Genomic DNA, 23,671 nt, shown 5'->3' with positions numbered 1-23,671 from the left:
CTCTCGCTAACGACTGATGCGGACGAGGAAATCTGATGTGTTGTGGTAACCATGGATGTGTTACGATCTTATTGATTTTTTACGTGACATGAACGGTGTGTTTTTATTCGGGTGCGAGCGTCCGGTCATTCTTGAAATTTGAGAGTATGAAGGATAAAAAGGAAGACCATGTGTTCGGAGTTGAGGAACAGATGGAAATCGAGACGTTCACCTCCGAGTTCCAGCTGCAAAAAGACAGGATAAGTAATATATTAGATGAGGCCATCTACAAGCTAAGACTTCTGGTGAGTCCTTAGTCGACATATTTTTCACAAAAATTTGCGAAAGTGCGGAATTTTGCACGGTAATCGCGAACAAATCAAAGAAAACCTGAAAAAATCTGTTTTGTACAAGAAAAAAATTCATTTGTGCACGATGTGAATCTAATCAAGGAACTTACTCGGTGATGTCGACGCATGTCGGAAAATGCGTGCTGTTGAGGCGTTTCCTTCAAGGACAGCTAAAGAAAAGTGTCCCAGCAGAGTTGATCGGGAAAACACAAAGAAAACTTACATTTTCAACAAATTCAAATAAACATTTGAAAAATGACACTCCCGAAAATATCACTGGTGTTGCCAATCGTACAAAAATATAACCCTAGATTTTTTGACCACTATGAATAAATTGCCCATTGTTTCGTTGTCTCTTTTTCAAAAATACTCACTTTGGATTGACCTAACCACACTTGCCTGACCCCACAGCCATAAGACGACATTTAAAAAAATGTAAACAGTGTAGTTAGAGACATTTTTTACAGAAGTGGCAGTATCTGTCGAATTTGAATTTTGTTCACGAAAATTATTTAAAATTAGTGAAATTACGATTAATTTTATTTGTTATCGATAAATATGGATACGTTTTAATTTGAGTGGTCCAGCATTTATTATAAATTAACATTTCGTAGCCTTACAATACAAAGGAACAAGTTTGTCTGGTGATAAGTGAGGTTATGTTCATGTCGCAAATCATTTTCTTTAATAAAACGAATCCCTTCCTGAGTTTTGTTCAATACATTTTAAGTTGATTACTGCAATCACTTCAGTAATATCATTACAAGTGGACGGATTTGTTTGGTTGTAATGAGGTTATGTACATAGCAGAGATAATTTTATTTTTCGGTAATAAAACGACTACTCTTCCTCGTCCGAATTTCTGAAATACCTTTTAACTTGATCACGTAATTGATATAAAATTTAAAAAAATACGTTTCATAACACTATAAATACAGATTTTTTTTGGTAATAAGTGAGGTTATGTTCGTCACGTAATTATTATTTTTTTCTGAAACAAAACGACTTCACTCCTGAGTTTCTCGAACATGTCTTGACTCGATTAATGTTCTATTCAAAAATTACATTTCTACCAATTACAAGGGACATATTTGTTTCCTAATAAATGAGGTTACGTTCGTGTACCTACTTTTTTTTTGTAATAAAACGAACCCTTTCTTGATTTTCTCTTTTGGATTGGTTTTTATCGTGAAAACAACGTGTTTTTATAAATCTCCTCAAAGATCATTGCTTCGATGATCAATTCTCCCCGTTATCTAGACCCATCTACCCTTACTGATGGAGAACGATGGTGAAATGTTGCGAAAATTTCTGAACAAAACTGAAGCAGATTTCATCGTAATGGTGTGCCAAGAAAACTTACCGTTCTCTCGCAACATGGTGGAGAACCGCTCGGACTTGATCCTGATCTGCAACATGCTGGAACGAATCAACATGTACGAAAAGAGGGTAAGTTTGCAACAGATCTGGGACCAATTGAACCCACGCTGTCCCAGGGTAGCGCATCGATGAAAAAAGGAAAAAGCTTCTACGGCGCCGACCATTACGACACCCACGTCGGCTACGCCGTCGATATCTTGTTCAAATCGCGCTCCCTAGTCCAATACATGGAAACTCTGGAAGAAACACCGGATTCCCTCATGACAAGCTTCATCGAGTCGATGATCCAACTGAAGAGAATCGTCGAAGAGAGACTCAACATGTCAGCCAGCGAAGAGATCAAGCGAGAGAACGACCTCAAGACGGCGTACAGGTCAAGCATGATGCTCTCCGACAACATCCAAGAGCTGGAAGAGCAACTGGAGAAGCAGAGGCAAGAGCTGGGTAAGGAGCACGACCGGAAGGAGGCAATCCTGCAGGATTTGGCCGAGAAGATCGGCAAGCTGAGGGAGAAGTCGAAGAAAGAGATCAATCGGATCGTCTACGACTCGGAGATTTTAATGATGAAGGATTACAACAAGAGCATCGAGAAGCAAGAGGAGCTGGCTCAAGATGCGACGGAGTCGACGCAGCAATACGAAAATTTGCTCGAAGAACACCTCCACAAGGAGAAGTCTCTGAGGGCGAAGAGGCTCAAAGTGGAGACGCAGCTGGCCAGCTGGATCACCAAGTACGACACGGACATAGGGGAGAAGCAGGCGGAGTACGACGAGTTGGAGAAGACGTAAGTCAGGGAGAAAGATGTGATTTATTAGTTGAAGGCCGAGTGTAAGAGTAATTTATAGCGGTAATTATCATTTGCCGTGATATAAGAGTACTTGTTGATGATAAAATCTACAATCTGAGATTAGGAAAGGTAGCGAGTTGTCACTAAATGCAGGTACAACGACGAGAAGGCGGAGTACGAGGCCTTGCAGGAGAGATTCGACGAGCAGGAGGAGGAGTACCTGGTCCTGATGAAGGAGAAGGAGGAGGAGGAACAGCGCATCAACGAGGAGAAGGCGTGGATATTCCTGCAGAACAGGGCGGCGAGACGAATCCAAAGGGCGTGGAGGGCGTACCGCGCGAGGAAGCTGGCGAGGAGACGCGCCAAGAAATGTAACAGATCCCGTCGAGGTAAACCCGCATGATACGTTCTGTTACAGCCAAGAAGAAGGGCGGAAGCGCCGGGGGCAAGAAAGGGGGCAGCGCAGGGAGCAAGAAAGGTAAGAAAGGCGGCAAGAGCAAGAAAAATAAGAAGAAGGGCCGCAAAGGTAGCCAGTGTTGATCCAGTTCCCCTAAGTTAACCCCTTTCCGCTTCCAGACAAGAAGCAAGAAGAGGCGACGACGGTGAAAGGCGGCCCCGACCCCAACGCCCTCCTAGACACCAAATTCAACAAGGAGATCATGGGGGAGATCAAGTCGCAGGAGGCCTTCGCCCAGCGGGACGTGGTGGTCGACTTGGAAAACTGACGAGTAAAATTCGAAACGTTATATTACAAGCTATGGTACATGTTATAAAATTAGTGAAGCACTTAAAAAAATCATAAATTAGACTTGGAATGGTAGTAAGTGAGACTTGAGCATTGCGGAATCAGTTCGGGGGTTAGTTCTTGGTGGGGCGTCTCAGCGTGGCGGGCCTGACCTCCAGCAGCACCGGTCGTTCTTTAGTGCTCGGCATAAACGAGTGCGCCCTTCTGACGCGGTCGCCGTCGCGGAAGGCCGGCGCCACTTGGTACAGTCGCGCCTCCAGGAGCTCTCTCCTGTCTTCGGACAGGCGGATTTTGTTGTGGGCGAGTTTCAGCTGCTCGTCCAAGGCCTGGCGTTCTTTTTCCAGCTGGGCCAAACGCACCTCCGCCCCTGAAACCCCAAACAACGAGTGAAACACCTCAAGCGTGTTTTTGACAAAAGCTAGACGAAATACGATTCTCCGATATTCGTTTGTTTTTTTTTTGCGACTTACCTCTCAACTGGTCCTCTTTCTCGGTTTGCAACTCCTCAAACTCCTTCCGCTTTCCCCTCTCCTGCTCCAACAGCGCCCTTTGCTCCTCCTGCAGCCGCTCCAGCTCCTCCCTCTTCTCCCACTCCTCCGCCAGAACCCGCGCTTGCAGCGCCCTCACGATTTCCTCGTCTCTCTTGGCTTGCGTCTCTTCCTCCAACAACCTCTCCAGCTTGGTCCTCAATTGCTCCAGATCGGTGAGCTTCCGCGCCTCCTCTTTGACCGCCGCCTCCAACTCTTTCGCTTGACCCTCGGCCGCCTGCCTCGCGCTACGCTCCTGTTGGAGTTGCGCTCTCGCCCGGATCATCTCCTGGATTCTTCCGGCCCTTTGCATCTTCCTGCGCGCCACTTGGAGTCTCTGGTAGCTCTGACCACCCCCCGAGTGATCGGCGGCGAGTTGCAGCGCAGAGATCCACTGGACGCGGGTCATGTGGTCCGTGGTGCCCAGCTCGAAGGCGCGTTCGGACGTGTGGAGGACTATCCTGTAGCCGGACTTGGCCTCGACGCGGCTTCCGGGCTCGATGGGGAGCGAGCCGCAACACTCCTTCTCCGAGCGGCCTTTGTAGTAGCTCAGTTCCGACGGCCTGAGCACGAACCAGTACTCGCGCATCGTGGGGAAGATGTAGCCTTTCTTGGTCAGGTAGCCTTTCTTGATGACGTCTTCGACGAGGGTCTGGTAGATGTCGGTCACGGCTTCGGAGATGGCGTAACCGTCTTTGACCCCGACCAGCGAACGAGATTCCAGCACCGCGATGAACGGGGTCAGGCGGAAAGTACCCATGGAGATGCTCAAGTTGGTGAAGTCCTCATCGTCCCAGGGACAGCCCAAGGAGTTGGCGAGGGTCTGCGCGATGTTGTACGCCTCGGAAGGGTGGAGCAGCACCTGGTAGGTGTCTTCGGTGTGGGGGTCCGGGATCAGCTCCCCCAACAAGCAGAAGATCCGGAAGATCTGGAAGACGGACTCGTCGGAGAAAATCTTGTTCTCTCTGCAGACGAACTTCCTGCGGCACACCAACCAGCACACTTCGGCGATCCTCGCCTCGTAGTTCCGCAGCTCCGGCAGGGGCAGCTTGTTGGGGAGCGACGAGAAGACTTCCTTCTGCAAGTAGTACTTGAACTGGTCGAAGTTGAGGGTGGGGGTGCTGCGAAAGTGCTCCAACCCTCGCTCCACGCCGTACAAATCGAGCAAAGTACCAACATTCGCGGTCAGTACCTAAACCAAACGAAACAAAAATAGCACGAGTGATTCATCGAAGGTGATAACGCGACCGGCGCAAGTTTAAAGCCTCCAACCTTGACATACTGGAGCACCTGCGCTTCCAAATACGGTCAAACCGCACATGCCACTTAAGCACTTCGAAGCGACTCACCTTAAGCTTGGACTTGTGGACGTATCCCGACTTGTCTTGTTGCAGGACGTCGAAGGCTTGCCACACGCAATTGGTGATGTTGTCGAGTAACACGGCCATGCTCGCTCTGTTCAACTGTTATTGTCGACAACATGTGAGTCACTTAAGTCAGCCGAACGCCGCCGACACGCCCACTATCTCGACAACACAACGACCACAGATGACAACAATCGATGCACCGATCTAGACCGTCTTATCGCATCAGATTTCGTCGAGGCGATGATCCCACTTAATCGAGAAAAAGCCGACTTAAACTAAGCAGGAGAGGGGCAAAGCGTGTCAATAACCATGCAAGGAAATTGCGCCGACGAATTATCTTATCTTGTCTGTATTTGAGGGCACTGAATTTTCACTGGTTCACACTGTATGTACTGGACCACTGGAAGAACAAAAAGCGCAACACACGAACCGTGTAATTAATATTTATTCACGTTTCTTACGGCTTTGACCTATTTAATTCGTTAATGTAACCGAGGGCAATTAATTTGACGCAATTACTTCCACTCGTTTCTTTCAATTGGAAAATTTAATTATTGACGTGTGAACAATAGTTTGTTGCTCTCGACGCAAAAACAAGCAAACTGACAGTTATTGCTCGTTTTGGTGAGGATAAACAGAAGTTGCGTGGGTAAACATTATGGTCATGTCAAGTACAAAGTTGTGCACCTGGATTGTAGGCAACCAATTGTACTCGTACACATCGACATTGTTGGTCGCATGATGATTGTAATGTGTCTAAGAAAATTTGTAAGAAATAAATAACGGGTGGCTATTAAAATTTTCACTTGGAGTTGGCTTTGAACGAGTTTTTATTTTTTCTGTTACTTTAGACACACACAAGAACGAACGACAAATGTCAGTCAGGACAATTGAATCATAGTTTTGAAATGTCAAACTTGTCAGTGTCTAAGGTGCAACGGAAAACAAAGAATGATCCATAGCCAACCCTAAGTGAAAATTTTAATAGTCACCCGTTATATGGAAACTTTTTTCGGATTGATTTCTTCCTAATTATTGATTGGTTAGGTCAACGGACTGGACTTCGGGGGTGGTACTAAACTTTCCGCTCTGATACAACTCGTCATTCATTATTTATTTTGTATCTTAATACACAGATTAGTCGAATTCGATTCGCCATTGTAAGATTGATTTATGAGTTCTACTTTTAAAGTATTAAAAGAATGTTCCTGGTGCGGTGCTCCCAATCAGTCAAAATTGCTAAATTCCGTTATCATTATCTTGATTAGGATCTGCGATTGTAGGAAAACATTTTTACAAAAAGCTCATGTTTTGTGGGATTTATCAAAAAAAAAAGAAAAACTGGATGTATCTAGTTTATCTTGAGTAATCTGCTACCACAAGAGGGACAACTCGGACCAAACACTTTCAGAACGTTCTTCAAAAGTTCGAAACCAAAAAGATTTCGATTCAGGCTCGAATTGTTTGTCTGACTTGCCAAGGCAGTAATTAGTGACGTAGTTGGAATCATATTAAACCTGGCATTGACATTCTGTATTTTTCATAAGTTTATTATTATTTATAACAACAAAACTGTTATTTCATGGTGCTTTGAATTGCCACAGAGACACCGGAAATCAAGCGTAACTCCATTTTTTTAAATTTTGTTCCTGTGCAAAAAACCAAAACACAACAAACGTGGAAGACAATAATTATTTTATGCACGATTATATTATAATTTGACAATTATGCACAAATTTTCTTGACATAAACGTCTCTTTATGGCCCACGGATCACTTTATGCCCGTGGGCCATAAAGATATGTCAAATAAAAGTCAAAAACATTTTTGGTGAAATTAGGAAAAAAATTGCCACTTAACTTAAATTACCTAATCCCGAATGGGGATTACTCGATACTGGACACTCATTTCTGCCGCTTTCTCATCCTCGTTTATCATTTCGTTAATGAATTTATAACCGAAAATTGCAATTGGCATAATGGCTACGGGTGTTTTCACTGTTTTCAAGGTTACGCGCAAAACTAAAAATTTGACGGGAGCACTACGCGATGCAAACATCCCGTGGTGTGGGCAGACATTTATTTATTAATTTTTGTTAAATGTTAGGGTTTTAGGTCTTAATCGTGCATAAAATAGTGTATGTACTGCGGGGGTGAACTGGCTTTTATGGCCTTCAGCGTGTTTTAAGCCCTCGTTATTACTCGGGCTCACAATCACATCTCAGGCCATAAAAGCCTTCTTACGCCCTTAATACATAAATAACTACCGTGTGAGCAACAAGTACTGATTGAGTTGGCAATAAATTCTGGTGATTTTTGGTGACTTTTATGTCATGTTCCAACGAGAAAACCATTTTATTAATAAAAGATTACAAAAACCAAGACGTTTAAATTTGAAATGTATGTAGCTGTCAATAATGTCAATAAAACAAACCGAAATAGGTACAATTCAGTCTTGAAAATTTTATGTAAATTTTTTTTTTTGCCAACTGAAACAGTTATTGTTGCTCACCCTGTATTAATTCCAGTGTTTATTTATTTTCGCGTAGGTACATTTCACTTAATAAAAATAGAACCAAATACGCGAAACAAACAAATTAAATCATTGGTAAATATTTGTTTAAACAATTACAATTGCAAATGTGTAATCATAAAATCATCACAATGATTCGGTAGGGAATTTGCGCTACCAGCTTGGACGGGAGAGAGGAGATGTTGTTTCGGCCTTCAGAATCGCCTGATTTGAACCCGGTTGAAATCTTGTGGATGGTATCGTCAAGACAAGGGTTGCAGCTATTCGTTTTTTAAAGTAAAGAGTGTTGGGGAGAGAAACTGTAACACCAGAGAATGAAAATAAAGAAAATACAAAATGGGATTTGCTCTTGAGCAAGTTCTAAGCAAGATAGTAGCAATGCTTGTAATTTTCAATTGTAATTTTGTTACTTTCGCGCTCACACTGTATGTCAAATTAAATTAGCAGCTCGTAAAACACTACCTGGTCTGTTAGTTAAATCAATAGGAAATTAGTCTCGTTTAGAAACTAATTTCATAATCGTGTCGCAAAAATGACAAACGCTCATTAGTGTGCGCAGTGATTTTTTTTTTGTCACACAATTTGCACAATTTGCATTAATTGCCGTACAATATTTGTTCGTCGTTTCGGTGCCTCCTTATCACCAATCACTAATTTATTGGTTTGTTATCGCCATTTTCGTCGTTGAAAGTCCCCTTCTAGGTAAACCCCCTAGTCCCAGAACATCAGTCGAAGACAAAACAGACCACGTCACATCATCGGTTTTCTGCACACGTGTGCGCTGTCAAACCTCCACTGTCACCTTCAACACCGCTCGCATCAAAGGACAATCGCAAAACGTCGACGGAGAAGTACGAGATTCTTGCACAGGAGCAGCGGTGCGACATTTGCGCCTCGTCTCGCGGCACGAAATTGGGGTCGGCGAGCCGGAGGCGACGAAGAGGAAGAAGAAAAAAACCGAAGGTCCGGTCCAACGAAAGTCGAACGAGTGCAACGAATTCCTTCCGGGTGCGCAAAGGACGAGGAGTTTTTTGTCGGGGAACTGACGCAAAAACGAAAAATATGTCGGGCAAGAGTTAGAGGTCGCGTGGTGGTGTGCAACGCGGACGGGTTTGACCACAGTAGCTGTCGTGCGGACAATCGAGCCGGTGGTGCGGGAGTTTCGTCATGTCGAAGGAAACCATCGAGATGGGGGACCTGGAGAAGCCCGCGGAGAGCGAAACCAAGCACGTGGAGGGTGCAGGTGAGTCCGGTGCTGTTGAACTGCTGAAACTTTTCCACCTCGATAAGTTGTTGTGAGCGGAGGTTAAAGATCTTGGGGATTTTCTCGACGGGGAAATTTCCTGCGTGCACAAATCAACTCTTGCATGGATTCCCTCGAACGCTCTCGTCCAATTAAAAATTTACGTTTGTTTTTTTGGCGAACTTGAGCAAAGTGTGTCACTACAAACTAGTTTCGTTTTCGGTAAAAAATTGTTTAAATTGCGTCGGAACACGAACAACTTCACTCAATGATTGTTTTTGCTTTTGGAATGTGCAGCACCAAAAAGTAACGTCATCGAATCAAATCGATTGTCTTGTGGTATTGTTTTAATATTGCTCCTTAACAAAATTAATTGACAGTTGATGCGAGATTGTTTCATTTTGTTAAAAAGGTTTCGCCTCGAAAAAGTCACGATCTTGATAAAACTTTGATAATAAGTGTCAAGGCCTTGAACTCTTCAAAATTATGATTTTCTGTTCATTTGCCTTTTATTTCTTCTTTTCTGCGTAAAAGATTTATTTTTGTATTTTCATTTTGTATTATCAGCTGATACCACGAGTAATTAACATAAAAATATCTGAAAGTAAATTTTACAATCACAATACCAATAACGATAATAAAATATTTATGGAAAAACTTTTATGGCGAGACTCTTCCACAATTTGTTCGTTTCTTTCCCATTTTTTAACTTGCTTTTAATTTTCGTTATTTACATTAGTTTTTTACTTTTACATTTATTTATTCTTTCTTCCTTGTTTTTTGCCTTTCTTTTAACTCATTCCTCTATGCTTTACTCTTTTTTTACGTTTTCACTTGATGGTATTTCGTTTCCAATTTCTTTTTTTCGTGTATTTTCTTTATTCTTTTTTTCCTACTTCATTTGTCGGTTTATATTTTTTCACATGTTCCCTTCACTCTCTGAAAACGCCTCATTCACTACTCTAATTTCTTCAATTTTTAATTCTATTGACATTCTAGAATGTATACAGGGTGATTTTGAAAGTTGTGCAGATATTTTAATTACGAGCTACTGGCTTCATGTAGAACTCGGAAAAAATATTTAAAAAATTCTATGTCAAAAAATAAAATGACATTAATTTTTTGAGCTACAATTTTTTTAAATTGCTTTTAGTTTTCTACGTTGTCCTACAACCTCGCAGGTAAAATTTCGGCACATTTTAAAAATACACCCTGTATATCATGTTTATATATGTAACATGTACGCCAATGCGAAGTAACCTATAGGAAATATGCTTTAAAACAAGGAAACCGCATTGGTGTACGTTTTATAAAATATGATATACAGGGTGTATTTTTAAAATGTGCCGAAGGTTTACTTACGAGGGTGTTTGACAACGTAGAAGACTAAAAGCAATTAAAAAAAATCGTAGCTCGAAAAATATATAAGTATCATTTTATTTTTTGACATAGAATTTTTTAAACATTTTTTCCGAGTTCTACATGAAGCCAGTAGCTCGTGAATAAAATATCTGCACAACTTTCAAAATCACCCAGTATGCATATGTATTTCTTTATTTCCAGTGTTCTTATTTGTTCTTGTTCCTTTTCTTCTTCTTTCTTTTATATATACTCTTTCAACTCTTTTTTTTTTCATTTGTATTTTTATTTTTCATTTATTGATATGATGATCATCTTCTTACTTGCATCATTTAGAAAAAAGGAACAAAAATCTCTTTTTAATTCCACCTCACCTTTTAAAATTGCACGGTGTATTCACTGCTCCAAGGTCGCCTCTAAAATAGTACCATCGTGGTACTCCACCGTTTCCACCTAACCAGCACCTTACATAACATTCCGTATTAATTCTCTTTCTTGGAATTAATTAATAACAAACCGCGACGCAACCAAGGCCGCGTCCGTTTGCAACAAACTCACATCATCTCCTTCCAGGTGCACCGTTTGGAGTACGCCACATCCAAGTACTGCTAAATTTCTTCCTGACCTTCATCGCTTACGGAATCAGGGTCAACCTGTCGGTTGGCATCGTCGCGATGACCACACGCGCCACCGATAACCCCGACATTCCGGTACGTACACCAATTACGACAATTAAGTGGTACCACGATCGATTGTAGATCTACGATTGGCACGACAAGAGCATCATGTTGTCGTCGTTCTTCTGGGGCTACATCATTCCTCAAGTGGGCGCCGGCCAGCTGGCCAAGAGATTCGGACCCAAGTGGTTCCTCGTCGGTACCATGACGATTTGTTCGCTTTTCAGCTTGTTGCTCCCGGTCATGGCCCAGACGTTGGGTTCTGAAGGGGTGATGATCTGTCGAGCGTTGCAAGGCTTCTGTCAAGGGTTCTTCTTCCCTTCTATTCACAACTTGTTGAGTCATTGGGTACCGATATCTGAGAGATCCAGATTAGGGACTTTCGTCTATGCCGGTAATACAACAAGAATCGGAAGGGGCATGTCATCAAAACAAAATTCTAGGTGGTCCTCTTGGTACTGTTGTTTCGATGATAGTCTCCGGGATAATTTCAGCCAGTTGGCAAGGGTGGCCCTTGATCTTCTACATCTATGGAGGTCTGGGAGTACTATGGGCGATTGTTATGGCGCTTCTAGGGTCTGACAAACCGTCAGAAAGTAAAGTGATCTCAGAACAAGAAAGGATCTACATCGAGTCTAGTCTAGGGCATAGTGAACACAAAAAGGTACGACTCTTATGCGGACAGGTCTAGAATGACGAGTGATTTCCAGCCGTTGCCCACTCCGTGGGCCAAGATCCTGACGTCGTGTCCAGTCTGGGCAATCCTCGTGGCCCACTGCGGCCAAAACTGGGGCTTCTGGACCTTGATGACCGAAATCCCAACATATATGGACAAAGTGATGAGTTTCGAGATCAAATCGGTAACTCCCTTGACAATTCCGCGACCCCAAACTAACCCCTTTCTTTAGAACAGCTACTTGAGCGCTTTGCCTTACTTCGTCCTTTGGGTCTTGAGCTTCCTCTTCAGCGCCATCGCCGACTTCCTCATCATCAAAAGCTACACTTCCATCGGTACCACCCGAAAAATCTTCAACTCTATCGGCCTCGTCATCCCAGCAGTGGCGTTAGTTTTCTTAGGGTTCATGGACGAGGAACACCAAAATCTGGCAATCGCGCTTCTAGTAGTCGCCGTCGGGATGAACTCCGCCATCTACTCCGGTTTTAACGTCAACCACATGGACATCTCGCCCAACCACTCGGGAACCCTGATGGGCATCACCAACTGCGTCTCGAACATTTTCTCTCTGCTGGCGCCACTCTTCGTCCAAGTGATCGTCACCGACGAGGTAGGTCCCCCCCAGACTTTTTGTTTTCATCGAGGGAGTTGTTGTTTCTTGCAGAAAGACACGTCGCAGTGGCAGATGGTCTTCTGCGTGGCTTCCGTCATCTATGTCGTCAGCAATGTCGTCTTCATCTTTTGCGGCTCCGGAGAGGTGCAAGACTGGAACGACGACCTTGCCCAGGAGAATAGCGCGAAGTACTCGTGGAAGGAGGACGACGGGAGTAAACAAGAATGAGTTTGTTGTGCCAATTATACGTTTACACTGCAATTTTACTGTGATAATTTGATAACAGATTAATGTCGAGTAGTGTAATGATAACAATATTAATAAAGAGATAAAGTGTTTGGTGTCGAATCTAATTTGGAGTTGTTACTCCAAAATCTGACAACACAAAATTTTGACAACAAAGAGAAAAATTGTTATAGATGTGGCATTTGAGCACTCTGTACTGTTTGTACTCTAATTATGAATGTTATGATTTCATAATTAAAACTGATAAGAAATTACAAATTAATTGTTCCAATTATTGAGTTATCTGTGTTTCAAGTGACCCTATACACGTTTAGTAGACGGAAAATTTCGTCAATATATTATCGTGTTAAAATAATTTGGACCTCTTAATCTCGATTAAAAAACCAAACGTTTCCAATAGGAGACAAATCAGGTGATTGAAGGGGTAACGAAAATGTTTCTAAAGTGATTTTTTAAAATCAGCTGTCAAAGTGTTGTCAAGTTGGTATGAGGAATTGAAAGTAGCAAATAATGCATTTCACAATGCGTCGAGTCGTTCAAGGTCATCAGCGCTGTCATTACCCATAACTGTCATTTGCGTGGTGATTGGTCAGAGTCTGACGATGATTGACAGTTTTTCTTTTTAATAAACGTTTTCTTCATTGTTTAAACTGCAAGTGTAGTTTATTACAAAAAACTATTGTCTTCCAAAAAATTTGACACTGACAACTGAATAAAAAAAAAAGAATATACCGGGTGATCAAAAAGGACTGTTTAAGTTGGCAATACAATTAAGAGCGTTTTGTTATTCAGCTGTTTGCAATACTACAACCGGATACGTCTTTTGACAAATATTTGACATGAAATCAACACCGACAAAATTGTAGGTTATGTAGGTAGGTATGTATAAAAACCAACGGTACAAAGAAACAACTTCAAATATACAGAACCAATAATTTGATTATCGAATTATTCGAAAATAAGTAAAAAGTAAAAGCAAAAATCTGTACTGCCAATTCAAACAGTCCTTTTTGATCACGCTGTATACAGAGTGCGTCCTAAAAAACGCTGCAAGCCATATCTCCGTTATTTATTGCTCGATTTAAATAAAACAAAAACTGGAATCAATCATTTTAACTATAACACTATAGGCACGATGTAGATAATTGTTTTTTTTTTTCAAAAAGTCATTCAAGGTCAGATGATACTCAACTTTGTTTTTTCAAATGGCTTGGTATATTTTTGTATTCTGATTTTGAAAGAGATTATTTTTCTGAATCCAACGATATGCCACATGTTAGAACAACTAATAGTTATTTATGCAACGAGTTTCTGTGTAAATTGGGCTTTTCTAATTGCCCGAGGAACAAGATTAAAACACGAGCGTAGCGAGGATTTTAAGGCCTCGAGGGCAATTAGAAAAGCCCAATTTGCACAGAAACGTGTTGCATACAAACTTTTATTGTTTGAAACGACGTCCCTAAAGCTTCCAAATCTTTTAAAAATGATTTCGCATTTGCTTTTGACAGTTTTGACAAATTTTTCAAGAAATGGCACTTTGAATGTGTTGTCTAGGGCAACGGTTAGTTATCTGCTATTTTTTGCTTTAGAGCAGTTAGGAGGCAGTTTGCAAAGTTGAAAAATGAGAATTTATGACAGTTGAAAACAATAAATAAATAAAATAGCATTATTGGAAATTTTTTGTTCGAAAAAAATCAAGTATACTATGGAAAACAATCCTAAACGCAATATTTATTACACGTTCTGTCATTTTTTTTTTTAATTGTCAGAAAGTATTGTTATTGCGTTTAGGATTGTTTTTCATAGTATATCTGATTTTTTTCGAAGAAAAAATTTCCAATAATGCTATTTTATTTATTTATTTTCGCGGTTAGAGATATTTTCATATTTGATGGCGGAAACAAAAGACTGAGAAATGTCACAAATTTATATTGTCAGTGTCAAATTTCTCAAAGACGTTCGTGATTTCGACAGAAATGCAGCAAATTGGCAATAAGAAAGTTATTCATCGTCGAACTAGAGACATAATTTGTAATACGTTTGATTATATGAGAATAACTTTTCCTTTTGAACCACTGACAAAAATTGGTTTCCTGAGAATTTATTTTTTCAATCTATTTAGCGAAAATTTAAATTTACCGAGACATTCCTTTTTACGGCGTTTATGAGAAATTTGACACTGACAATACAATTTTGTGACATTTCTCAGTCTTTTGTTTCCGCCACTAAATATGAAAATACCTCTACTGTTAAATGCATTCTATCATGTGGCATATCGTTGGATTCAGAAAAATTATCTCTTTCAAAATCGGAATAAAAAAATTACTAAGCTATTTGAAAAAACAAAGTTGACATTCATCTGACCTTGAATGATTTTTTGAAAAATAATTAGTCTATATTGTGCTTATAGTGTTTTTAAATTAATTGATTACAGTTTTTGTTTTATTTAAATCGAGCCTTAAATAATGGAGATATGGCTTGCGGCGTTTTTTAGGACGCACTGTATATTACATCTGGTACCAATATATATAGGGTCATTATAAATGATTGTCCCATCGCAAATTTTGGATGTGCCGGCAGCCTCACAACGTCAGACAAACTAGTAGGCAGATTTCTATTACCGCCACAAGTCTCATCCATGTTATGAGGCTTGCGGCACATTCAACTACGCCGTCAACGCCCACTGCGATGGGACAATCATTTATAATGAACCTGTAGATCACTGTCACTGTTTCCATTACATTGTTGCAAGCTTTGTAAAAACTGCTTTTTGAAAAACGCTTCCTTAAAAAGTCAGTACACTTCTCATGGGTCATAAACGAATTAAGAGTTTTTTTTTAAATTTAGATCATTATCACGTCTGCTAAAGTCGCAGAGTTTATAATGAGGGAATTAAATATAATAAAAAAAATTGTAAATGCTTAAGTTGTTATTGATATGATCACTTATCACCTTGAAGTAAATGTTTTTTCTATTCATCATCTCTACTTAGCAAGACCTACCGTAAAAGAAAAAAATATGTGAGTCTCAATTAGTTCGGCTGAGACCTCGACGCCAGCAATCTTACCTGACCTGGGTAAGTTCCGTTCAAATCTGATAATTCCCATCGACACGTTTAAAGCCCGTGGCTTTGATGTGACAAATGACAAAGAAAATTGATTAGATCAAACAATGGAGTAAATAAGACAAATACATTTGTGAATCCTGGTAAAAATTCTTACTAGTAGGAATAGTACTGACGACAACTGGATGAACTAATGAGAGATTGTTTTATCAGAAGTGGATTATTCTTCGAGAACAACAACCAAAATTGCAGTTCTATTACACAGATTATCTTATCGAAAATTCGATCGTTATAAAAAATGTGAGTCTTTGGAATCTTTCAGTATTCGAGCGGGCCCAAACCTTTCACCATGACAGTTTTGGATGTGGAAAGATCAACAGAAGAGACAACAAAACCTAGTTAATACAACACTGTCACAGTTTATACAACTTTGATTAATCTGTTGCAATTTAGAGAGATGGTTGGGGCTGCGCCACGTCCAGTTCTTCCTCCTCTTCTTGTCGACGATCGTGGCGTACGGAATACGTACCAACATGTCCGTTGGGATTATAGCGATGATGGAAGCGGACCCTCCTGATCCCAGCATTCCTGTAAGTCTTGTCGCATCTCTGGACGCAACTCACCACCACTTTTAGACTTATCCCGAGTGGACAGAAAAAGAAACGATCCTTTCGGCGTTCTTTTGGGGCTACGTCATCCCCCAGATCGGCGCCGGACAACTTGTAAAAAGATTCGGTCCCAAATGGTTTCTCACCGTCACCATGTTCATCAACTCTCTCTTCACCATCTTGATCCCGGTGATGGCTTCGAGTGCTGGAGAAGGTGGAGTGATCGCTTGTCGCGTCATCCAAGGACTGAATCAAGGATTTCTCTTCCCTTCGATCCACATGTTGCTCGGAAAGTGGACGCCACTTCCTGAGAGATCTCAAGTTGCCAGTTTTGTCTACACCGGAGGTCCTTTAGGAACTGTGATATCTCTTCCCGTGACTGGAGTTATCGCGAATTCGTCGATTGGGTGGCCCACTGCGTTCTATTTGTACGGGGGACTTGGGATAGGCTGGTCAGTGCTGTGGGCGTTGCTCGGTGCTGACAGTCCAACCAAACACGGACGGATTTCAGAAGAAGAAAGACAATACATAGAAGGTGGAAACACTAGCGGTGAGGAGAAAAAGGAGTTACCGACTCCGTGGTTGTCAATCGCTACGTCAATGCCTTTCATTGCTATCTTCGTCACGCACTGTGGCCAAAACTGGGGATTTTGGACTCTGATGACTGAGATTCCGTCGTACATGAGTGACATAATGAAGTACGACATCAAAGATGTAAGTCTGGGAATGTGCCAGTCCAGTTGTACCGATTTTTGTCTCCACCCAACAGAACAGTCTTCTCTCGGCCTTGCCCTACTTCGTCTTGTGGATCCTGAGCTTCATCTTCAGCCCTTTGGCAGACTTTCTTATCGTCAGGCACTACCTCTCGATAGGAAACACGAGGAAGGTGTTCAACAGCATCGGTAGAGACAATTGTTGTGCAACCTAGTACAAAAATACTCACCGTAGAGTTTCAGGTTTGATCATACCAGCTATAGCTTTGGTGTGTCTAGGTTTCGTCGATTCCTCTCAGAAGGACCTAGCTCTTGGTCTTCTGGTCGTCGCTGTTGGATTCAACGCGGCAATTTTCAGTGGTTTTAACGTCAATCACATTGATTTGTCACCGAATCACGCTGGAACTCTCATGGGAATCACAAACAGTCTTTCTAATGTGTTTTCTATTATTGCTCCGCTTGTAATCAAAGTCATACCATACGAAGTGGTACTGTTGCGTCCATTAATTGGTCAAGACCAAAGAGTAAAATGTTTGTTTTAGACCGATCCGATTTTGTGGAGGTACGTTTTTTGCATAGCTGCAGGAATCTATGTGGTAACGGATTTATTCTATGTGATTTACGCTTCTGGTGAGGTTCAGCCTTGGAACGACGAAACTGGTAAAAGTAAGTACCTCGTTCAAATTTTGATTTAGCACTAATTCAAAGTCTTCATAGAAGAGGAGAGTTCCAAAGAAGGGGAAGGAAAGGATCACTAGCATGTAAAATCCAAAACTCAAATTTGGAAAAACTCTATTTCCTGCATACATATTTATTTATTAATATTTCATTATAAATGATATTGACTTCTACATCTATTTTAGAGATGAAAAATAAAAAAGATTTTCATAAATAACTAGAGAGCTATCGTTTTTTAATTGATATATCTTTTTACAAGTGGTAGGAGAAAGTGGAAAGTTGGTACATACAGGATGTCCCAGAGTTGCAAAAAGGCTCCACAACTTGTGTGTTATTAAAGATATCAACTTTTTCTTTTTTCTAGATGATAACTACGCTTCTATTGCATATTCGGAAAATATTGCGGTATATACAGGGCAAGTCACATAAGGTTTATTTCTGAATTTATTTTGTACGCAACCAAGAATACTAATTACGCTGACAACTTGATACCATTTATAATCTGATTTTATTTTGTAATCCACGTAGGTATGTAATTTGGCTAAAAATGTCAAAATGACAGTTGATGAATTTAATTTTTGATTTCATTAATTAGAACAGGAAAACGTCATTGTGACATTTTTAGCCAAATTACATACCTACGTTGATTACTAAATTAAATCACATTATAAATGGTATCAAGTAGTCAGCGTCATTAGTATTTTTGGTTGCGTACAAAATAAATTAAGAAATAAGCCTTATGTGACTTGCCCTGTATACAGGCTGTCCCAATATTATGAAAACACTAAAGTTATGTTTTTTTAAATGAAACCTACCCAGTTTGATTTCATTTTTGGATTCTATGCTAAATTGTGAACCAAATCTACACAGGTCGTTTTTACTTATCTGCCAAACTATGTAGTTTTTAATCAGTGGCGCTTTTTTTACCAGAATTCCGAATTGCAGGGGTCCCTTCGAAAATTCATACCTTCCAAATAGTTGCACATAAATTAAAATAAATGACGCTGTTTGATTCCTGAATGTTTGCCGCATCTGCTAAGTGTTTATTCAATAACGTGCTTAGTCGCATATGCCTACTGCGATTTTTTAAATATAACAAACTAAAAATGTCAAAAACTCATTTTTTTCAAATGGCACCCCACATTTATTATTACAGTGGTCGAAAGCTTTTTTGACAAGCTTTCCAACGGTATTAGGTTTGGATAGTCGAATGTGAAAATCTAGGGTGCTATCTTAAAATCATTAAAAATCACTAAAATAATTAAATGTTTAATTGTTAAACACTGTTTTGTTAGTTGATTCATCTTTATGGAGTGACCATATTGTGTGATTATCTTTTATTAGGCCTACTAGATTTTTGTATTGTCTTTTTAACGGAAAAATTGCAGCAAATTTAGCGATTTTAGGATAGCACCCTAGATTTTCAGATTCGACTATACAAACCTTATATTGTTCAAAAGTTTGTCAAAAAAGCTTTCGACCAGTGTAATAAATAATAAATACGGACTGCCATTTTAAAAAAATGAGTTTTTGACATTTTTAGTTCGTTATGTCTAAAAAATCGCAGTAGGCATATGCGACTGAGCAGGTTGTTGAGTAAACACTCAGCAGATGCGCCAAACATTCAGAAATCAAAGAGCGTCAGTCATCTTAATTTATGTGCAATGATTTTGAAGGTACGAATTTTCGAAGGGACCCCTGCAATTCGAAATTCTGGTAAAAAAAGAGCCACTGATCAAAAACGATGACAGATAAGTAAAAACGACCTGTATAAATTTGATTCATAATTTAGCATAGAATTCAAAAATAAAATCAAACTGGGTAGGTTCCGTTTAAAAAAACATAACTTTAGTGTTTTTTATAATATTGGGACACTCTGTATATATAGCGCATTATTTTCCGAACATGCAGTAGAAGCGTAGCTATCATCTAGAAAAAAAGTAAAAGTTGATATCTTTAATAACAAACAAGTTATGGAGCTTTTTCGCCACTCTGGGACACTCTGTATGTAGAACCAGAAGGAATGCTCATCGTCATTTGTCTCGCTCTGCACACCTTCTGTAGAAGGAGCAATGAGAAATGATCTAAGTAAAAAGTCTGTCAACTTGATTTCTCAAGTTTTGAAACTAAATCAGTACTTTTCCTTGTTTTATTTTATCTTTCGAAAACATTCGGAAACACTATTCACCACTTTCAAAACTGCGTCTCCAAGTTGTTACAGTTTGGTCATAATTTAAAATTACTCTTCCTCTTCTTTCGCTTCATCACTTTATTTTTTCCTCATTTGGACATCAATTAATGTAAAAATGATCTGCACATAGTGCTACGAAATCGTCCAAAAATTAGTACTGGTTTACTTTGTGATTAAAATGTCGTTGCCACCAGTCCTAAAATATTTAGGTAAGATTTATTTTTGCAAAAATGATAATTCTCAACGAGTGTGTTCAAAATCCTTGACCTTGTTGTGACAAGTGGTAAACGAAATTGATTAGATCAAACAATGGAACCAATAATAAAAATATGTGTGAACCTGTAGCAAAACGGTGCTATCGGGCCTTCAAATAAATACATATTTAGAGTAGGCGTAGGCGACATTCTAATTCTGTTAACAGTGTAAAGTAATTTTTGTAGGTAACCAATTATTCTCCGGAGTTACACAGGTTACATAGTAAGCTTTTTCCCAATTTCATATTGTCATATTCCATGGAGGGGGAATAGGGAGAATGCACAACAAAAATTAAAAATATTTTCTAACCTAATTTTATTTCGTTAAAATGTCAGACGTTTCTTGTGTCACTTTCTACGCTGGAAAAATGTTGCAAACAATTGAATTTCCATAGGTTGTTCTAAATATAAATTTACTTGAAGGCCCTTTAGTACTAATAGTACTGATGTCAACAGGATAAGTTAATGACTGATATTCTACATGAAGTGGATTCTTATTCAAGGGCATCAGACAAAAATGCAACTTTGAGATACAGATTGAGTTATCGCAAATTTGATTGTTATATGAAACGTGACACACTTAAAACATTCAGTACCTGAGTGTGCCTAAAACCTCCACCATGACAGTCCTCGATGTAGAACAATCAAACGAAGACACAGCAAAACCGAGTGAGTAGAATACTGTCACAGAACTGCCAGATTTTATTGATTTACTGCAATGTAGGGAGATGGTTGGGAGTACGCCACCTCCAATTCTTCCTCCTCTTCTTGTCAGTCGTTGTCGCCTACGGGATACGTACCAACATGTCTGTCGGGATTATAGCCATGATGGAAACCGACCCTCCTGATCCCAGCATTCCTGTAAGTCTTGTCGCATCTCTGGACCCAACTCACCACCACTTTTAGACTTATCCCGACTGGACAGAAAAAGAAACGATCCTTTCGGCGTTCTTTTGGGGCTACGTCATCCCCCAGATCGGCGCTGGACAACTTGTGAAAAAATTCGGACCCAAGTGGTTCCTCGCCGTCACCATGTTCATCAACTCTCTCTTCACTCTCTTGATCCCGGTGATGGCTTCGAGTGCTGGAGAAGGTGGAGTGATCGCTTGTCGCGTCATCCAAGGACTGAATCAAGGATTTCTCTATCCTTCGGTTCACACGTTGCTCGGAAAGTGGACACCGCTTCCTGAGAGATCTAAAGTTGCTAGTTTTGTCTACACCGGAGGTCCTTTGGGAACTGTGATTTCTCTTCCGGTGACTGGAGTTATCGCGAATTCGTCCATTGGGTGGCCCACTGCGTTCTATTTGTACGGGGGGCTTGGCATAGGGTGGTCAGTGCTGTGGGCGTTGCTCGGTGCTGACAGTCCAGCCAAGCACGGACGGATTTCAGATGAAGAAAAAGAATACATAAAAGGCGGTGGGAACACGACTGATGGAGAACAAAAGGAGTTACCGACTCCGTGGTTGTCAATCGCTACGTCAATGCCTTTCATTGCTATCTTCGTCACGCACTGTGGCCAAAACTGGGGATTTTGGACTCTGATGACTGAGATTCCCTCATACATGAGTGACATCATGAAGTACGACATCAAAGATGTAAGTCTGCGACTGTGTCTGTCCAGTTTTATCCATTTTTGTCTCCACCCAACAGAACAGTCTTCTCTCAGCTTTGCCCTACTTCGTCTTGTGGATACTGAGCTTCTTCTTCAGTCCTTTGGCAGACTTTCTTATCGTCAGGCACTACCTTTCGATAGGAAACGTGAGAAAAATCTTCAACAGCATCGGTAGAGACAATTGTATTGTAGTTTTGATACAAAAACACTCACCATGTTGTTTCAGGTCTGATGGTACCAGCCATAACTTTGGTGGCTCTAGCTTTCGTGGACTCCTCTCAGAAGGACCTTGCTCTTGCACTTCTGGTCATCACTGTTGGATTCAACGCGGCAGTTTACAGTGGATTTAACGTTAATCACATCGATTTGTCACCGAACCACGCCGGACCCCTCATGGGAATCACCAACAGTCTTTCCAACGTTGTTTCGATACTCGCTCCACTTGCAATCAAAGTTATACCATACGAACAAGTACTGTTTCTGCCTATTGGTCAAGACCATAGAGTAAAATGTTTGTTTTAGACCGATCCGATTTTGTGGAGGTACGTTTTTTGCATAGCTGCAGGAATCTATGTGGTAACGGATTTATTCTATGTGGTTTACGCTTCTGGTGAGGTTCAGCCTTGGAATGATTTAAGCGAACAAAGTGAGTACCTTGTTCAAATTTAGATTTAGCACTAATTCTAAGTCATTATAGGAGTGGAAAATTCCATAGAAGAGGATAATGAAAGATTCTACTAGACTGAAAAATCCAAATCCAAATTTTTGGAGAAATTATATTTCTAGCATATTTATTTATTGAGTTATATCTAATTATAATAATAATGACATTGACCTATACGATTGTTTTATTAAAAAAATAAAAAGGATTTTGTATATAAGTGGCAGTCTTGTGTTTTTAATATAAATTGTCAGAGAAGATAAAACGTTCCTGCAGAACCTGCAAATTCAGAAGAAATGCGCAAGACCAAGCAAGAGAGAAGTTACTCCTTTTTAGTTTGCACAAATTCTCTTGAAACAAATCTAAAAATTGTCGACTTTGTTTCTACAGTTTCTAAGGCTTTGGCAATCTGTCGTGCAGAAATCTAATCCTTCTTCTTATTCTTCTTCTTCTTCTTATTCTTCTTTTTCCATTGCCTTTGTTCTATGATGGCATCCGACTATCTAGAAATCTAATCCGTACTCTTTTCTTTTTGATCATATTTTTGCAAAACATTGACAAATACCATTCTTTCTTTTCAAATATCGAAAAACCTGGGTAGATCTTGTGTAGAAAAGAGAAACAATTTCTTCCACAATATCGAATCTTTTTGAAATGATCTCTGCCAACTCTGTTGAAGACAGTGTCATGAAATTATTAAAAAATCGCTTTGAGGCTTTCGCGCCAAAAAAATGTGTACGTATATGCTGAACTATAAATGACTTGAGACTCTGACCTTTTTCCCTCATTTTTGTCTTGGATCATTATGAGTGTTTAGTAATAAAAAAGAATACAAGGGTTTTTAATAAAGAAGTTAAATAAATAAAAAACTACCTTCAGAGTTTGCTTCATCACCACCAGAGAAATATAATAAGATCCTCGTTATTTGACTAAGTCACCGAGTACTGTGGCCAAGCGCTTAGCGCGCCACTTTACATTATGGAGGTCCCGGGTGCCAACCCCGGTGCCGCCCGACCAGGTGTGGGTTTTTTTTTCAGAGGTTTGACACACCATCACATCGTGGTATATTTCATATCACAGATAAGGCGAATGCTGGGTCAGTATCAATCTCTAAGTACCTACCACCTTCCTTCCGCACCCATCCTCACCGTAGCCATCCCGAATCTTCCCGTCAGTGTGACGGAAAAGGCTCTGGAAAGCCTCAGCAGACCGCCCCCCCCTTCGGGGGGGAATGAAAGATGTATCCTTTCCTTTGACTAAGTTGCCGCCACCAGTCCTGCCATATCGGAGTAACTTTAATTTTGCAAAATTGATAATTCCCGACACTTAAAATCCGTGGTTTTAATTTGACAAGTACTAGACAAAACCGGTCAGAACACGTTATGGAGTGAATGATACAAATCCTTGTA

The 23,671-nt window shown here is 40.3% G+C and overlaps 5 protein-coding genes and 1 long non-coding RNA gene across 7 annotated transcripts; 4 read left to right on the top strand and 2 right to left on the bottom strand.

Moving 5' to 3' along the window:
* Window positions 1-146: 146 nt before the first annotated feature.
* LOC138139193 (dynein regulatory complex protein 10-like) lies at window positions 147-3,311 on the top strand. Of its 2 annotated transcripts, none has more exons than XM_069059385.1 (6): window positions 147-284; window positions 1,590-1,778; window positions 1,826-2,493; window positions 2,650-2,867; window positions 2,915-2,974; window positions 3,073-3,311. In XM_069059385.1, exons 1-6 carry the CDS (start codon window positions 147-149, stop codon window positions 3,219-3,221), a joined length of 1,422 nt encoding a protein of 473 aa, XP_068915486.1. In that variant the 3' UTR covers window positions 3,222-3,311. The 2 variants fall into 2 exon arrangements, with proteins under 2 accessions (XP_068915486.1, XP_068915485.1); XM_069059384.1 differs by having other exon boundaries at window positions 2,915-3,022.
* Window positions 3,226-5,742, bottom strand: LOC138139191 (switch-associated protein 70-like). The gene is made up of 3 exons (XM_069059382.1): window positions 5,118-5,742; window positions 3,712-4,960; window positions 3,226-3,608 (listed from the first exon to the last, which is right to left on the bottom strand). Exons 1-3 carry the CDS (start codon window positions 5,214-5,216, stop codon window positions 3,355-3,357), a joined length of 1,602 nt encoding a protein of 533 aa, XP_068915483.1. The 5' UTR covers window positions 5,217-5,742; the 3' UTR covers window positions 3,226-3,354.
* Window positions 5,743-8,388: 2,646 nt separating this feature from the next.
* Window positions 8,389-12,572, top strand: LOC138139194 (putative inorganic phosphate cotransporter). Its single transcript, XM_069059387.1, has 7 exons — window positions 8,389-8,909; window positions 10,842-10,978; window positions 11,027-11,339; window positions 11,389-11,609; window positions 11,656-11,805; window positions 11,854-12,231; window positions 12,286-12,572. The coding sequence occupies exons 1-7, from the start codon at window positions 8,834-8,836 to the stop codon at window positions 12,460-12,462; spliced, it is 1,452 nt and encodes a 483-aa protein (XP_068915488.1). The 5' UTR covers window positions 8,389-8,833; the 3' UTR covers window positions 12,463-12,572.
* Window positions 8,553-10,842, bottom strand: LOC138139198 (uncharacterized). Its single transcript, XR_011162231.1, has 2 exons — window positions 10,643-10,842; window positions 8,553-9,848 (listed from the first exon to the last, which is right to left on the bottom strand). It is a non-coding gene; the product is annotated as an uncharacterized lncRNA (long non-coding RNA).
* Window positions 12,573-15,498: 2,926 nt separating the features above from the next.
* On the top strand, window positions 15,499-17,760 carry LOC138138308 (putative inorganic phosphate cotransporter). Its single transcript, XM_069058144.1, has 8 exons — window positions 15,499-15,556; window positions 15,867-15,942; window positions 15,998-16,134; window positions 16,180-16,866; window positions 16,922-17,054; window positions 17,109-17,353; window positions 17,408-17,531; window positions 17,583-17,760. Exons 2-8 carry the CDS (start codon window positions 15,894-15,896, stop codon window positions 17,621-17,623), a joined length of 1,416 nt encoding a protein of 471 aa, XP_068914245.1. The 5' UTR covers window positions 15,499-15,556; window positions 15,867-15,893; the 3' UTR covers window positions 17,624-17,760.
* A 2,739-nt stretch (window positions 17,761-20,499) lies between these two features.
* LOC138138777 (putative inorganic phosphate cotransporter) lies at window positions 20,500-22,488 on the top strand. The gene is made up of 7 exons (XM_069058831.1): window positions 20,500-20,657; window positions 20,713-20,849; window positions 20,895-21,584; window positions 21,640-21,772; window positions 21,828-22,072; window positions 22,124-22,247; window positions 22,299-22,488. Exons 1-7 carry the CDS (start codon window positions 20,609-20,611, stop codon window positions 22,340-22,342), a joined length of 1,422 nt encoding a protein of 473 aa, XP_068914932.1. The 5' UTR covers window positions 20,500-20,608; the 3' UTR covers window positions 22,343-22,488.
* Window positions 22,489-23,671: the final 1,183 nt, after the last annotated feature.

Source organism: Tenebrio molitor, chromosome 9 (assembly GCF_963966145.1).
Source record: "Tenebrio molitor chromosome 9, icTenMoli1.1, whole genome shotgun sequence".
Lineage (NCBI taxonomy): Eukaryota > Metazoa > Arthropoda > Insecta > Coleoptera > Tenebrionidae > Tenebrio > Tenebrio molitor.
Note: the sequence above shows the minus strand (reverse complement) of the source record. Positions and strands in the feature narration are given on the sequence as shown.

Coding starts and splice junctions, on each gene's coding strand:
- LOC138139193 (XM_069059384.1), top strand. CDS start 147: ATGAAGGATAAAAAGGAAGACCATGTGTTCGGAGTTGAGGAACAGATG. Junction 1,779..1,825: donor TCAACATGTACGAAAAGAGG/GTAAGTTTGCAA, acceptor ACGCTGTCCCAG/GGTAGCGCATCGATGAAAAA. Junction 2,868..2,914: donor GAGGAGACGCGCCAAGAAAT/GTAACAGATCCC, acceptor GTTCTGTTACAG/CCAAGAAGAAGGGCGGAAGC.
- LOC138138777 (XM_069058831.1), top strand. CDS start 20,609: ATGACAGTCCTCGATGTAGAACAATCAAACGAAGACACAGCAAAACCG. Junction 21,585..21,639: donor TGAAGTACGACATCAAAGAT/GTAAGTCTGCGA, acceptor TCCACCCAACAG/AACAGTCTTCTCTCAGCTTT. Junction 21,773..21,827: donor AAAAATCTTCAACAGCATCG/GTAGAGACAATT, acceptor ATGTTGTTTCAG/GTCTGATGGTACCAGCCATA.
- LOC138138308 (XM_069058144.1), top strand. CDS start 15,894: ATGACAGTTTTGGATGTGGAAAGATCAACAGAAGAGACAACAAAACCT. Junction 16,135..16,179: donor CTCCTGATCCCAGCATTCCT/GTAAGTCTTGTC, acceptor CACCACTTTTAG/ACTTATCCCGAGTGGACAGA. Junction 17,354..17,407: donor AAGTCATACCATACGAAGTG/GTACTGTTGCGT, acceptor TGTTTGTTTTAG/ACCGATCCGATTTTGTGGAG.
- LOC138139194 (XM_069059387.1), top strand. CDS start 8,834: ATGTCGAAGGAAACCATCGAGATGGGGGACCTGGAGAAGCCCGCGGAG. Junction 8,910..10,841: donor CAAGCACGTGGAGGGTGCAG/GTGAGTCCGGTG, acceptor ATCTCCTTCCAG/GTGCACCGTTTGGAGTACGC. Junction 10,979..11,026: donor CCGATAACCCCGACATTCCG/GTACGTACACCA, acceptor GATCGATTGTAG/ATCTACGATTGGCACGACAA.
- LOC138139191 (XM_069059382.1), bottom strand. CDS start 5,216: ATGGCCGTGTTACTCGACAACATCACCAATTGCGTGTGGCAAGCCTTC. Junction 4,961..5,117: donor TCCACAAGTCCAAGCTTAAG/GTGAGTCGCTTC, acceptor CGTTTGGTTTAG/GTACTGACCGCGAATGTTGG. Junction 3,609..3,711: donor GAAAGAGGACCAGTTGAGAG/GTAAGTCGCAAA, acceptor TTGGGGTTTCAG/GGGCGGAGGTGCGTTTGGCC.